This window comes from Pelophylax lessonae, assembly GCF_965119305.1.
Source record: "Pelophylax lessonae genome assembly, chromosome: 13".
Taxonomy (NCBI): domain Eukaryota; kingdom Metazoa; phylum Chordata; class Amphibia; order Anura; family Ranidae; genus Pelophylax; species Pelophylax lessonae.
This window is the reverse complement of record NC_138780.1, coordinates 209,944,099-209,957,735: the sequence shown is the minus strand read 5'-3', so window position 1 is coordinate 209,957,735 and position 13,637 is coordinate 209,944,099. Positions and strand designations below refer to the sequence as shown.

The window sequence follows — 13,637 nt, the reverse complement described above, 5'->3', positions numbered from 1 at the left end:
TGTTGTTTTCTCCAATAAACTGCTTTATTTTACCTGCATCCCTGTGTGGTCTGGTTTCCTGGCACCCTGACCGTACACAAGGACCATGAATCTGGCGATGCAGGTGCTCCTATGCTCCCCATGATTGTTACCAGGCTCTATCAACAAGATCACCTTTTTGGGCAGGTCACACAGGCATTGCAGATGTTGCTTGCAGCACAGCGCATCTTGCTCCTGGTGATGCTAGGCGGGAGGTTAGTCCTATCGTTGCACCTGCTGCTCCTGTTGCCGCTCCTGCAGTTGCAGCTAGAGTCAATGTTACCAGAGGGATGACTGGTTCAGCCCCTCTCCCACAGCGCTATGGGGGTTAACTGAGTCAGTGCCGTGGCTTCCTAAACCAAGTGGGCATTTATTATGATATGGTTCCTTAGGCATTTCCTTCAAGAGGTCCAAGGTGGTCTTCCTAATCTCGTTGCTCTCGGACAAGTCCTTGGCATGAGTGAATCCCTTATGGGAGAATGATAATCCTGTGATACTCGATTATCCAACTTTTGTTGCCTCCTTTCATAGGGTATTGTATGTGCCTGCTCGCTCTGCCTCTGCAGCAAAGCTGCTCCTGTCCATTCAACAGGGTATACGAACCGTTGCCGAGTGTGCCATTGAATTTCGTACACTGGCAGCAGAGGTGGGCTGGAATAATGAGGCTCTGGTAGGCGGTCTTCTCTCATGGTCTCTCCGATGCATTGAAGGACGAGATTGAGGCCAAGGATCTCCTTAACGAGCTCAAGGCTCTCATTTCCTTCCTGATTTTGATTGATTGATAGGCTCAGGGAGAGATCATTGTTTAAGGAACGCCTGCAGAGGCCTCCTATCAGATTGGATCCTAAGTTTTCTTTCCCACCTATTTGTCCCTCACCTCCCACGCCTCCTGGGGATGGTGCGTCTGGTTGTGAACCCATGCAACTGGGGTTCACTTGCCTTTCCGAGGCTGAGCAGGCCTTTAGGAGGAGAGAGGGCCGGTGCCTGTATTGCGGTCTTGGTGGGCATTTCCTGAAATTTTGTCTGACCCGTCCGGGAAAGGCTCGCACCTAAGGTCCTGGCGGGGGCAGATCTTAGGTGAAATTTCCTCATCCCCCGTTTCCCGTAAAGATAAACCGCTAATTACAGTTGTCCTCTCCTGGGCAGTGAGTTCGGTGGTTACTCAGGCGTTGGTAGACTCTGGTGCTGGCGATTCCCAATGGGGAGCGTCCCTGGTCTCACCTGGCCATGGATTTTATTGTGGAACTTCCTGTGTCTCAAGGTTACATGGGTAGCCTCATGGTTGTCCACCTGTTCTGCTAAATGTGCCATTGTGTTCTGTTTAAGCTGCTGCCTACCACTCAGGAGCTTGCCTCAGTGTTTGCCAGGGAGGTTTCCCTTTTTTCAGGGGTTGCCTAAGGAGATTATCTCGGACCATGGGAGCCAATTTGTCTCCCAGTTCTGGCCCGCCTTTTGCTCCCAGTTGGGTATTCGACTCTCCTTCTCCTCAGCCTATCATTCGCAATCCAATGGTGCCACTGAGTGTTCCAACCAAGCTCTGGAGCAATTTCTCCGCTGCTATAGCTCTCAACCACCTGGACAATTGTGTTGATCTGCTACCCTGGGCAAAGTTTGCCAGGAACTCTGCCGTCAACTAGTCTTCAGGAATGTCTCCATTCATGGCCAATTATGGGTTATGACCCGCTGGGTTGCCCGAGTCCTTTTCGCCACGGGGTATCCCGGCTGTGGAGGATCATCGTTCATCTTGGGTGCAGATTCAAGAGTCTTTACGCGTCTCTGCACAGCGTCAGAAGCTCCAGGCAGACCGGAGACGTTTGTCTGCTCCTTTGTAGCAGGTCGGGGAGAGGGTGTGGTTGTTGACCCTGAATCTCAACCCACTCCAAAACTGGCACCCTGTTTTATCGGGCCTTTTGGCATCCCCCGTAAGGTGAACCAGGTGGCCTATGCCCTTGGTCTTCCCCCTGGCATTCGTATCTCCAATGTCTTTCACGTGTCACTTTTGAAGCCACTGGTTTGCAATCACTATACTTCTGCACTTCCTTGCCCTCGTCCCATTCCTGTGGGCAATCATGAGGAGTACGAGGTCAGCAGCATCTCAGATTCTCGTCTGTTCCGAGGTCAGGTTCAATAACTGGTGCACTGGAAGGGTTATGGTCCTGAGGAGCGCTCCTGGGTTCCCTCCGCTGATGTTCATGCTCCTGCCCTTCTCCGCGCTTTCCATGCCCGCTTTCCTCAGCAATAGTTTTTTGCTGTGCGTAGGAGGGGCTGTTGAGGGGAGGGTACTATCAAGGTCTTACCTTGCCTTCCTGTTAGCAGCCATCTTGGACATGTGCAGACTGCTGCCTCTTATAAACTCTGATTGCATCATCACTTGCCTGCTGTCTGGGTGTCCCACAGTGATGATGCTGCACACCTGACTATATCTATCACCTGATGGGTTGCAGTCTTTGCCCTTGTGTTTGTGTTCCAAGGTGCATCTCTGCTAGCAGTCTTCTGTTCTTGGCTGACGACTCTCCTGGCTCTCGAGTCTCGACCCCGCATCGGCTGACGACCCAGCATCGGTAGGCTACCTGCTTCTGGACTCAACCCATGCTTGGATGACTACCTGCTTCTGGACTCGACCCCTGCTTGGATGACTACCCGCTTCTGGACTCGACCCCTGCTTGGATGACTACCCGCTTCTGGACTCGACCCCTGCTTGGATGACTACCCGCTTCTGGACTTGATCCCGGCTCTCCCTTCCTCACTCTTGCTGTGCCTTTGTTTGCTCCAATAAACTGCTTTATTTTACCTTCATCTCCGTTTGGTCTGGTTTCCTGGGACCCTGACAGGAGTGGATGATGGGGAGTGGATGACGGCGAGTCAGTGATGGGGAGACAATGATGGGGAGTTGATGAAGATGGGTCAGTGATCAGGAGTAAATGATGGGGAGAAGATAATTTGATTAATTTTTCTTGCTCAGTCGACGGGGTTGTATGAGTAAAAATTGAGCCGTGTATGACCAGCATAAGAGTTGTCACCCCAAGACAGAAAGTGTGTTAGTGTTCTGTAAGGACAAAAAGCCTAAAAATAAAAAATAGATGCAAGATGCAGATAAAGCCTGGAAAGTATGGGGGAGGGGTGTGGATATAAGGACTGGGAGGTATAGGGGGGGGGGGGGTTGTAGACACACCCTAAGGACTGGAAGGTATGGGGGGAGGGGTAGACCCATCTAAGGATTGGAAGGTATGGGGGAGGGGTAGACACATCTAAGGACTGGAAGGTATGGGGGGAGGGGTAGACACATCTAAGGACTGGAAGGTATGGGGTGAGGGATAGACACATCTAAGGACTGGAAGGTATTGGGGGGGGGGTGTAGATACATCTAGGGACTGAAAGGTATGGGGGGAGGGGGGTGTAAACACATCTAAGGACTGGAAGGTATGGGGGGAGGGGGTCATCTCCATTATATGATATTGGGTTTAGAGACAGTGTCTGTATCTAGTAACTTGAAATATCCGTATACAGAACACGATGACATATATATACTGTGTGTGAGGAGTATCCATGCTGACCCCCCAATCTCTGTCTTTGCAGGTGCAGCCGGCGTGTTGGTTGGACATCCGTTTGACACAGTGAAGGTGAGTTTATTTCAATGACCAGTTTCTATTCGTTGTCATTATGGGGGAGGGGCCTTCTATACTGACCCTGTGTGACAATGTTGGTACGATCCTATAGAAATATTTGGGCAGTAGGACAGTGAAGACGCGTGTCACTGGATGTAAACAAAGAACCGCGCCAATCAGATCAAAGTAAGTATACATCTGTGGAGGGGGAGGGGCTAGGCTATGTAAGTCAACTTAAAGTTGGACTTTGCGTGTTCTTTTTTGTGCTGGTAAAGCGGTATAAAACCATCCTTCCATTTTTGTTTCATATCAGTCGGTATAGGGCAACGTGTTTCACAGCTTCTTCAGGACAAACACAATGAGTCGAAATGCGGCATTTAGGAGGCCCCCCCCCGGCTGTATTTCAAATGAAAACATATAGTAGTTCAGTTAGTTCGGTGCTGTTAGTACCTGACCAGTGCTGGTGAGTCTGTTTGTGGGGTTCTCTCTCCCTCGGTAGTGCTCTGTGCTGGGCCTTGTGGTGCTGCCAGTGCTACTGGGAGTCCCTTGCAGTGTTCTAAACTTTGTGGGTTCTCCTCTCCATAAATGGAGTGCCTGGAGCATGTTTCACCACCTGATCCCCTCCCAGAGGCTGTCGGGCCCTCCGGGTCCCAACAACTTACTGCACTGACAGCGGTCCTGGAGTCCATGGTGTCCAAGGTCAATTTGGTCCTGGACAAAAGGGCTAGCAAAAAGCATCCCCCGCCTTCACCTGCTTCCTCTGTCTCATCAGATCCTGAATCTGATTCGGCCGCCGCAGATGCGACTTAGCCTTCGGGATCTGCGTCAACACATCCTGCGGGATCAGATAGTGAGGATGATTCTTCTACTCCTCGAGCCGTACATGAAAAGGCGCTTGTGGATGCACTGATTGTACTAGTGCGGGAAACCCTAAAGATGGAGGATACGACTAATGCAGCTTCGCGGGTCACCTTTTGGCACCCACAGGTCCTCAAAAGCGTCATAGGTGTTCCCCTTTCCCACATTCTTTGACAATATTGTCACAAAATAGTGGGGGTGCCTGAAAAACACCTTTTGCAATCCCTAAGCAATTTGCAATGCGGTACCCCTATGAGGAAAATGGACGGTTCCTCCTATAGTGGACTCCCCGGTTTCCAGGTTGAATAAAGCCACCGTAATCCCAGTTGAAGAGTCCTTGGTCTTCACAGATCCGCCTGATAGGAGGTCCGAAGGCCTTGACCCGCCATATGTTTACTGTGGCTAGTTTGGCACTTAGACCAGTATTTACTACGCCTCTTTGGATGCGGCTCCCTTGATTTCTAGACTGTCTGTCTCAGCGGAGGTCCTGCGTCGCATTATCTGGCTGAGATGCTGGCCTATGGACCAGGCTTCTAAGAAGGCCTAATCCGTTCTTCCATTTGTGGGGAATCGCCTGTTTGGAGCTTCCTTGGATGACATCATCAAAGGCCTCTCAGCGGGGGGAAAGAGCTCTCTTCTTCCTCAGTCTTCCAATGGTAAGGAGTCTAGTCGCAGACGGTGGCCTTTCTTTTCGGCTCACAAGGCCTTTTCATCCCTCAGGGTCTCAAGACAAGGGATCTATACCCTTCAGAGCCTCCGCCGGGGGTTCTAAGAGGACCTGGTCCACAAAGCCACAAGCGGGTTCTGCCAGACCTGCGGACAAGGCTTCCTCTACATTAAGCTAAACTGCTTTGTGCTGCTACAGAAGTTCAGAATGGAATCCATTCGTACGGTGGTGGCGTCCTTACATCAGGGGGTTTTCCTTGCCTTCATCAACATTGAGGACGCCTACCAACACATCCCAATACGTGTCGGCCACCAACGCTTCTTCCGCTTTGCCATGGGAGAGGAGCATTATCAGTTTGTGGCGTTACCCTTTGGTCTCGCCTCCATTCCTAGGTTCTTCACAAAAGTATTGGCCCCGGTGCTAGCATTGCTGCATCAGCGGGGGATAGCGGTACTGGGGTATCTGGACGAGCTGCTTTTGCAAGCAGAGTCTTCGACTGCTCTGTTGGACAACTTGGAGATTACTCTGTGAACTCTGAGGGAGTTTGGTTGGATTCTGAATCCTCAGAAGTCTGCTCTGGTTCTGTCCTATACTATCTGGGTCTGACTCTGGACTCGCCTCAACCAGAGTGTTTCTTCCTCTGGAAAAAACTTTAGAAATTGCAGGAGGCAATTCAGCTTCTGCTGTCCAGCAGATGGTCATCTCTTCGGTCTTGCATGCGGGTACTGGGCCTGATGGCATAAACTTTTATTAACAATAGTTTGTTATGTTTCGGACTTATTGTATACAGTTTGTATTTTTATGTTCTGTATTCTGTTGTGGTGTGATTTGTCCCAGGCCAATGATTTTGCAGACCTCTGTTTTTTAGGTTGTGGTGTCTGCTTCGCGTGTTTTACAATTTCTTACTCTTTATAGTTCTACATCACTTGGATTTTGTTAGCTTGTTTTTTTTTTTGTATTTTTTAGCTTATCCATGTTTATTTTAATCTTAATTGAGTATTTAATTATTATTAATATTTTTTGTGCCACTTAACTTGTTGGCCTGCACCTATACTGTAGGTGATTTTTATGAGTTTGCAGTCTATTTGCTTTTTGATCCTTTTTGGAGCATAGCCTGTTTATTATTTCATCGTTTTGTTCCTCATGTGTATTCTTCTCTGTGCCCTATTGCCCTTATTTGTTGTAATTCCAGACGTATTTGATTTCATGTTGTGATTGTCTTTAGCCATGGAACGCATCTGACGTCAGTTCCGGCCTATTTGCGGAACGCACTGTCGTTATTTCTGGTCTCTGGCTGTGTGAATGACTACTTCCGGTTACTTGGCGGTACTTCATTTCTGGTTTTGGGTCCCGTACGGAGTGGTCATTTCTCGCTCCATCTCTGACCCAATATCATTTCATTTTGATACAAGGATATTATACAGTGTGCAAACACCTTGAGCCCTTTATGCCAATTGCCGGGATTTATTATTTTGTGTTTATTTCTCCGAATTTGACCTCCACCCACTTCCGGTCTGTGCCCTCTATATATATATATATATATATATATATATATATATATATATATATATATAGTGGGTAAACGTAATGTGACCACGCCCCTGATGTCACCTATGACGAAACGCGTCGGAGGAGCCTAGCCACATGACGCAGAGAATGCTTACCACTGGAGGTCGGCCATATCTTTGGTTTGAAACGAACCTACACCACTTCCTTTTGTGTTACCATGCTTATTCATGTGGAGAGTGTGTGAAAACCCTGTATGTAGCTTTTGTATGTTGAATAAATTGGTTTTAGAGGTATTTGCACAATGATCGCTTTTTATTTCCACATCTACACGTTTTGGAGTCTGTCTTCATGCTCCCAAGGAATCTGGATTCACTGACCAAGTGTTTTTACAAGAACTTTCTTTGACTGCTGCTCAACCCAGTAGTCATTGGAATCTGGTAAGAGACAGTGTGTTTCTTCCTCTTGGTGGTGGATCAATCATTTCCTTTTAACTGTTTTGTGCCTTCAGTCACTGGAGGACTGTTTGGATCACATTCTGAGCGCTGCTGTTGATTTGACTATACTGGGCCTGATGGTGTCTACCTTCGAAGCAGTTCCGTTTGCAGTTCCACACGAGATCTTTGCAAAAAGAGATTCTGGTGAAATGGAACAAGAATCCTCAGTCTGTAGACAATCTGATCCTGTTGTGTGGGAGTACAAGGGGGTCCCTGGTTTGGTGGCTTTGTTCTCCGGCACTTCGTCAGGGCAATTGTTTCTTCCCCTTTACTGGACGGTTGTCACCACGGACCTCAGCCTGTCCCGAGTGTGCTCAGGGGGACTGGACTCTGGAAGAGTCCAGGCTACTACTGATCTATGTACCAGGACTCCGATCGATCAGACTCTGTCTGGATCATTGGACATGTCTTCTCCAGGGGTGTTTCCGGTATGGATTTAATTGGACAATTCCACGGCTGTGGACTATCTCAATCACCAAGGGGGCATGAGAAGAGTCCTGGAGAATCGGGAAGTAGCCGGCATTCTAAAGTTGGCAGAACGATTAGTTCCAGCTGTAATGGAACCGCCGACCCACACTGTGTTTGTGGGCTTCCATCAGTATACGGCTTCCTACAGTCTTGAACATAGATAGATTCCAGCCGCCTTACATACAAAACTAGCTGGCAACTTGGCTTGTATGTGTCTGAAAACGACTAACTCTTTATTGAAAAAGAAACAGACTTTTTATACACTTGAGAAGTATGTCAGTCACTACATGAACAATGATCCGGATATTTACCCAAAACATCACACAATGGTTAGAGTACAATGGTACAGCTGACTCATGGCTAATCCCATCTAGACAAGGTTATCATTCACATGCTAATTAACTCAGCGCACTTAAACCAGCTGGGATGACAAGACTGCCCGGCAACAAAGCTAAAACAAAATTACACATTATCCTAAGTATAAAAACAGAACACATTATACAGACAATGGCAAGAGACCCCAGTAGCAGTCTGTCTGCCTCCTACATTGAAGTACATGGAATACACATCAAAGAATTGCTTTGATTATTTAGGTGTCACAGACTTCATGGCAACAGTCTATAGGTCTCACAGTGTAAAGTGGGATTAAATCTTCATAGTTCTTGAGATATATATTGTTGATAAATATTACTGTCCCGTTTGAGTAATCCAAACCATATTCTGTGTTCATTAAGTCCATCATTTCTTTGGCCATCCTGTGCCCCTAATAGACACAGGGTGACTTACACATAAGAGGAGCCTAGGGGGCTGAGAGAGGGATTTCCAAACCTCTCTAAGGTAAGCTGGGTTCCACAGGCCCCCAACCAAAGTGACTCTCATCACACCAGCCCTCTCTGCTGTGCACATTCCAGGGGTGGACAATTGGCAAGCAGACTAACCTCAGTCAACAGGCGTTGGACCAGGGGAAATGATCACTTCATCCGGAGGTGTTTCACCAGTTGTGTCTCCGGTGGGGTACTCCCGAGGTGGATCTGTTGGCCTCTTGCCTCAACAGGAAAGTGCAGAAGTTTGTGGCGTGGTCCCGGGATCCTCTAGCTGACGCCAGACGCATTAGTGACTCCTTGGAGTTGGTATCGCTGGATTTACGCTTTTCCTCCAATTAAGCTTCTGCCGAGACTCCTGCCCCGGATCGAGGCAAAAGGCATTCTGGTCATCCTAGTGGCTCCAGACTGGCCTTTCCGGTCTTGGTATGCCGATGCTCCTTGGGGACCTCCTCTCAGGGAAGATCTGTCACAAGGGCCAATCTTCCATCCTGCTTTACAGTCACTGGCTTTGACGGCTTGGATGTTAAAAGCCAGGTGCTGAAGGATAGAGGGTTTTCGGATTCGGTGATTCCTACGCTGTTAAACGATAGAAAATCTACTTCCTGGAAGATTTACCATCGTACTGGGAAGACGTACATTGCATGGTGTGAATCCCTCAGGGTTCACCCTCGTTCCTTTTTCGGTGACTCGGATCTTGGCCTTTCTCCAGTGAGGGGTTGAGCAGCGCCTGGCCTTGAGTACCATCAGTTTTTGGCTTTGGCGGTTTACATTCAAGGTACCTTGGTGCGTACCTTTTCTCCAGGGAGTGAGACACTTGGTTCCTCCAGTGTGGTCCCCATTGCCGCCGTGGAACCTCAGTTTGGTGTTGTCAGTTCTTCAGAAGCCTCCCTTTGAAAACATTTGGGAGATCCCCTGCTTACATTGTCCCAGAAGGTGGTCTGCGGTTGTGAGGCCGGTTGGATGTACTGCCAAATTCTCTGAAATGCCTTTGGAGACGGCTTATGGTAGAGAAATGAACATTCAATTCACGGGGAACAGTTCTGGTGGACATTCCTGCAGTCAGCCAATCGCACGCTCCCCCAAAACATGTGACATCTGTGGCATTGTTCTGTGTGATACAACTGCAGATTTTAGAGTGGCCTTTTATTGTGGGCAGCCTAAGGCACACCTGTGCAATAATCATGCTGTCCAATCAGCATCTATATATGCCGCACCTGTGAGGGGGACGGATTATCTCGGCAAAGGAGAAGTGATCACTAACACAGATTTACACAGATTTGTGAAGAATATTGGAGAGAAATCGGCCTTTTGTGTACATAGAAAAGTCTGAGATCTTTGAGTTCAGCTCATGAAAAATGGGGGCAAAAAGTGTTGTTTTATAATTTTGTTCCGTGTAATTTGTGCTTTTAAACTAAAAGCAAATGCTTTTTTTTTTTTTTTCTTAGTGTTGGATGGAGGGGGGAGGGGGAGGCCCCCTGTCACTTTATTGCTATGTCCCCATTACGGAGATTCACCCTCGCTATTTGTCCTGTTTTACTATTATCATTGAAAGTAAATCAGTACAAAGTAAAAGTAAGAAAGAAAATCCCATCTTTTGGGATGTCCCCAGAAAACTAATAGAGTGTAAATCTTCCAATGGGGACACTACTTCTGGTGACTTGGTGGGGCCCAAAGAATTATCCTAATTTGCAGGGATTTTCTTTCACTTCCTGTTTGGCTATGAGACAGGAAGTGAAGGGAAATCTCCCCAATGGGACACAGATGGTGGAAAAAAAAAAAACACCTGACGGGGGTTCTAACCCTTCCTTACTCTATCCAAAATGGAAAAAAAAAAGTTTTGCCTAGAGTTCTACTTTAGGAATTGTGTGGAACAAAGTGAAGGGTGATTTTATACCCTGATTTGTGTGTTTTTCTTTGTGGCGGTAACATTTCCTTACTCAATGATTGGCCAGGGTGACTACAGGTTCTAGATACAAACTAGGAGAAAATTTGTCATTTTTATTAATTTTTTTACTAGTAATGGCAGCGATCTGCGATTTTTAGCGGACAGAGACATTACGGCGGACAGATTGGACTCCTAACTGACATTTTTGTGGGGACCAGTGACATTACTACAGTAATCAGTGCTATAAATATGCACTGTCACTGTACTAATGACACTGGCAGGGAAGGGGTTAACACCAGGGGTGATCAAGGGGTTAAATGTGAGCCTAGGGGGTGCTTTCTAACTGTGGGGGGGGGCTTATGGAATCAACACAGGGACCTTTGTTCCTAAATAGGAGGAGCTCTGTGTTGATTGCTGACAGAACAGCAGACCGCCGATCGATCTTTACGGGGAACAATCGCGGCCGCCAGCCCCGCAGATCAGCTTCCTCCCTGGCGGATAGGCGTGACGATTCGCAGGAACCTGCTGAGCTGCGGCCATATATCTGCGGTTGCTGGTCAGCAAATGGTTAAGAAAGTTCTGAAAAATTGTCATTATGATTTAATTTGTGTTCAATAGAAAATCGACCACATCTGTTCCTTTTATCGTGTCCTAAAACTTCTTCTAGAATCATTTTATTCATTCTCCGTGTTCTAGGGTGACCACAGAATACAATGTATCCCCTCCCCCATCCAATCACCTTATTTATCTGTTCTTATAGGTGCGGCTCCAAGTTCAGAGCGTCTCCAAACCCCTCTACAGAGGAACCATCCACTGCTTCCAATCCATCATCAAACAGGAATCTGTAAGTAATACCGATCAATAATGGCACTGATCAATCACTAGAGAGCGGTGACATCACTGAGAACGCAGCTATCCAATCACTAGAGTGCAGTGACATCACTGAGAACGCAGCTATCCAATCACTAGAGTGCAGTGACATCACTGAGAACGCAGCTATCCAATCACTAGAGTGCAGTGACATCACTGAGAATGCAGCCTATCCAATCACTAGAGAGCGGTGACATCACTAAGATTGCAGCCTATCCAATCACTAGAGAGCGGTGACATCACTAAGATTGCAGCCTATCCAATCACTAGAGAGCGGTGACATCACTAAGATTGCAGCCTATCCAATCACTAGAGAGCGGTGACATCACTGAGAATGCAGCCTATCCAATCACTAGAGAGCGATGACATCACTAAGATTGCAGCCTATCCAATCACTAGAGAGCGGTGACATCACTGAGAATGCAGCCTATCCAATCACTAGAGAGCGATGACATCACTGAGAATGCAGCCTATCTATTCACTAGAGAGCGATGACATCACTGAGAATGCAGCCTATCTATTCACTAGAGAGCGATGACATCACTGAGAATGCAGCCAATCTCAGACTCAGGAGTGGTGATGACATATTGATAAGGACTGTAGTTTATTGATTTATAATATCGGATTCGGATCGGTTTCGTCCTCCGGTACGGTTTGGGTTGATCCTGGGTATTGTTAGTCTCTGTGGGGGGTGAATGAACTCCGGGGTCACACACTCTGGGATAATGTCATCCCACCACAGCCAATCATGAAAATCCTGAACCCGGAGGAGCACAAATAAAGGCCGTGGGGGGAGGGGGACTATAGTCCAGCTTTAGGGTTTGGTGTTATTAGAAGATTATAGTTTGGTTTTTGTTCATTTTGAAGTTATAATCTTTTTTTTTCCTCTTTCTTCAGGCATGGGGGCTGTACAAAGGGGTCGGCTCCCCTATGATGGGGCTGACCTTCATCAACGCTCTGGTGTTTGGCGTTCAAGGGAACACAATCCGATACCTTGGCAGAGACACGCCATTGAACCAGTTCCTTGCTGGTGCGGCAGCCGGCTCCATCCAGTGCGTCATCTGCTGTCCTATGGAACTGGCCAAAACCCGAATGCAGATGCAAGGCACCGGGGTGTACAAATCCAAATCCAAAACCTACAAGAACTCTCTGGACTGCCTGGTGAAGATCTACCGGAAAGAGGGCCTGAGGGGCATCAACAGAGGGATGGTGACCACCTTCTTCCGGGAGACCCCCAGCTTTGGCTTCTACTTCTTGACATACGACTATCTCACCAGATACCTCGGCTGTGAGATCAACGACAATCTCATCATCCCCAAGCTGCTGTTCGCTGGTGGCATGTCGGGCATCGTGTCTTGGCTGTCCACCTACCCGATCGATGTCATCAAATCTCGTATTCAAGCCGATGGCTTTGGTGGTGTCAACCAATATAATGGCATCATGGACTGCGTCAGAAAGAGCTACAATAGCGAAGGCCTAAGGGCCTTCACCAGGGGTCTGACCTCCACCTTACTGAGAGCGTTCCCCGTCAATGCTGCTACCTTCGCCACTGTCACTCTCTTCCTCATGTACATGCGATCAGAGAACCCCATTGGGGACTGTGAGGCGGGACCAGCATTACAACAGCCAACCAGCATGTAGACTTTCCAGCCACCATATATGAACAAATCTCCCCGTAGACTTATTTTTCTATGTGAGTTGTATAAATTTTATGTACAGAAATGAGATGTATAATTGGGTTTTTATGTGTTTTAGGCTTTTATCTGAAGTGTATGATAGAGCGTGGCCTTATCTCGTGTCAGTGATGGGGGTGGAGATCTCATGTCAGCGACGGGGGTGGAGATCTCGTGTCAGTGATGGGGGCTGGAGATCTCATGTCAGTGACGGGGGTGGGGGAGATCTCGTGTCAGTGAAGGGGGGGGTGGAGATCTCGTGTCAGTGACGGGGGGGTGGAGATCTCGTGTCAGTGACGGGGGGGCGGGGTGGAGATCTCGTGTCAGTGACGGGGGGTGGAGATCTCGTGTCAGTGACGGGGGTGGAGATCTCATGTCAGTGACGGCTGGTGGAGATCTCGTGTCAGTGAAGGGGGGGGGGTGGAGATCTCGTGTCAGTGACGGGAGGGGCATGGAGATCTGCTGCATGATTGTGAAATATGTAGATCTCTTTTTGGAGATTATCAGTATTTGAGAGAGTCACTCGGAGTGTTCAGCCATTGCTGGGGGATGGGGATTACACACATTACTGTAAGTCCGTATTCATCATTAACCTGAATTCATGCCAGTACCGGCCTCCTGCAATCCCCGTATACTCCATCATGGGGGGGATGGATGGGATACTCCATCATAGGGGCGATCATGGATGGGATACTCCATCGTGGGGGATAATAGATGGGATACTCCATCGTGGGGGGGGGGATAATAGATGGGATACTCCATCGTG

At 48.0% G+C, this 13,637-nt stretch overlaps 1 protein-coding gene across 1 annotated transcript in view; it reads left to right on the top strand.

Annotated features, from left to right (window-relative positions):
• Positions 1-12,839, top strand: part of SLC25A29 (solute carrier family 25 member 29) — a gene marked incomplete at its 3' end in the record, with an annotated part of 36,075 nt that extends 23,236 nt beyond the window's left edge. The window contains exons 2-4 of the mRNA XM_082275101.1: positions 3,595-3,638; positions 11,089-11,172; positions 12,096-12,839. Coding sequence (XP_082131227.1) covers positions 3,595-3,638; positions 11,089-11,172; positions 12,096-12,839 — 872 coding nt within the window. The remainder of the gene's footprint in view (positions 1-3,594; positions 3,639-11,088; positions 11,173-12,095) is intronic.
• Between the last annotated feature and the right edge of the window lie 798 nt (positions 12,840-13,637).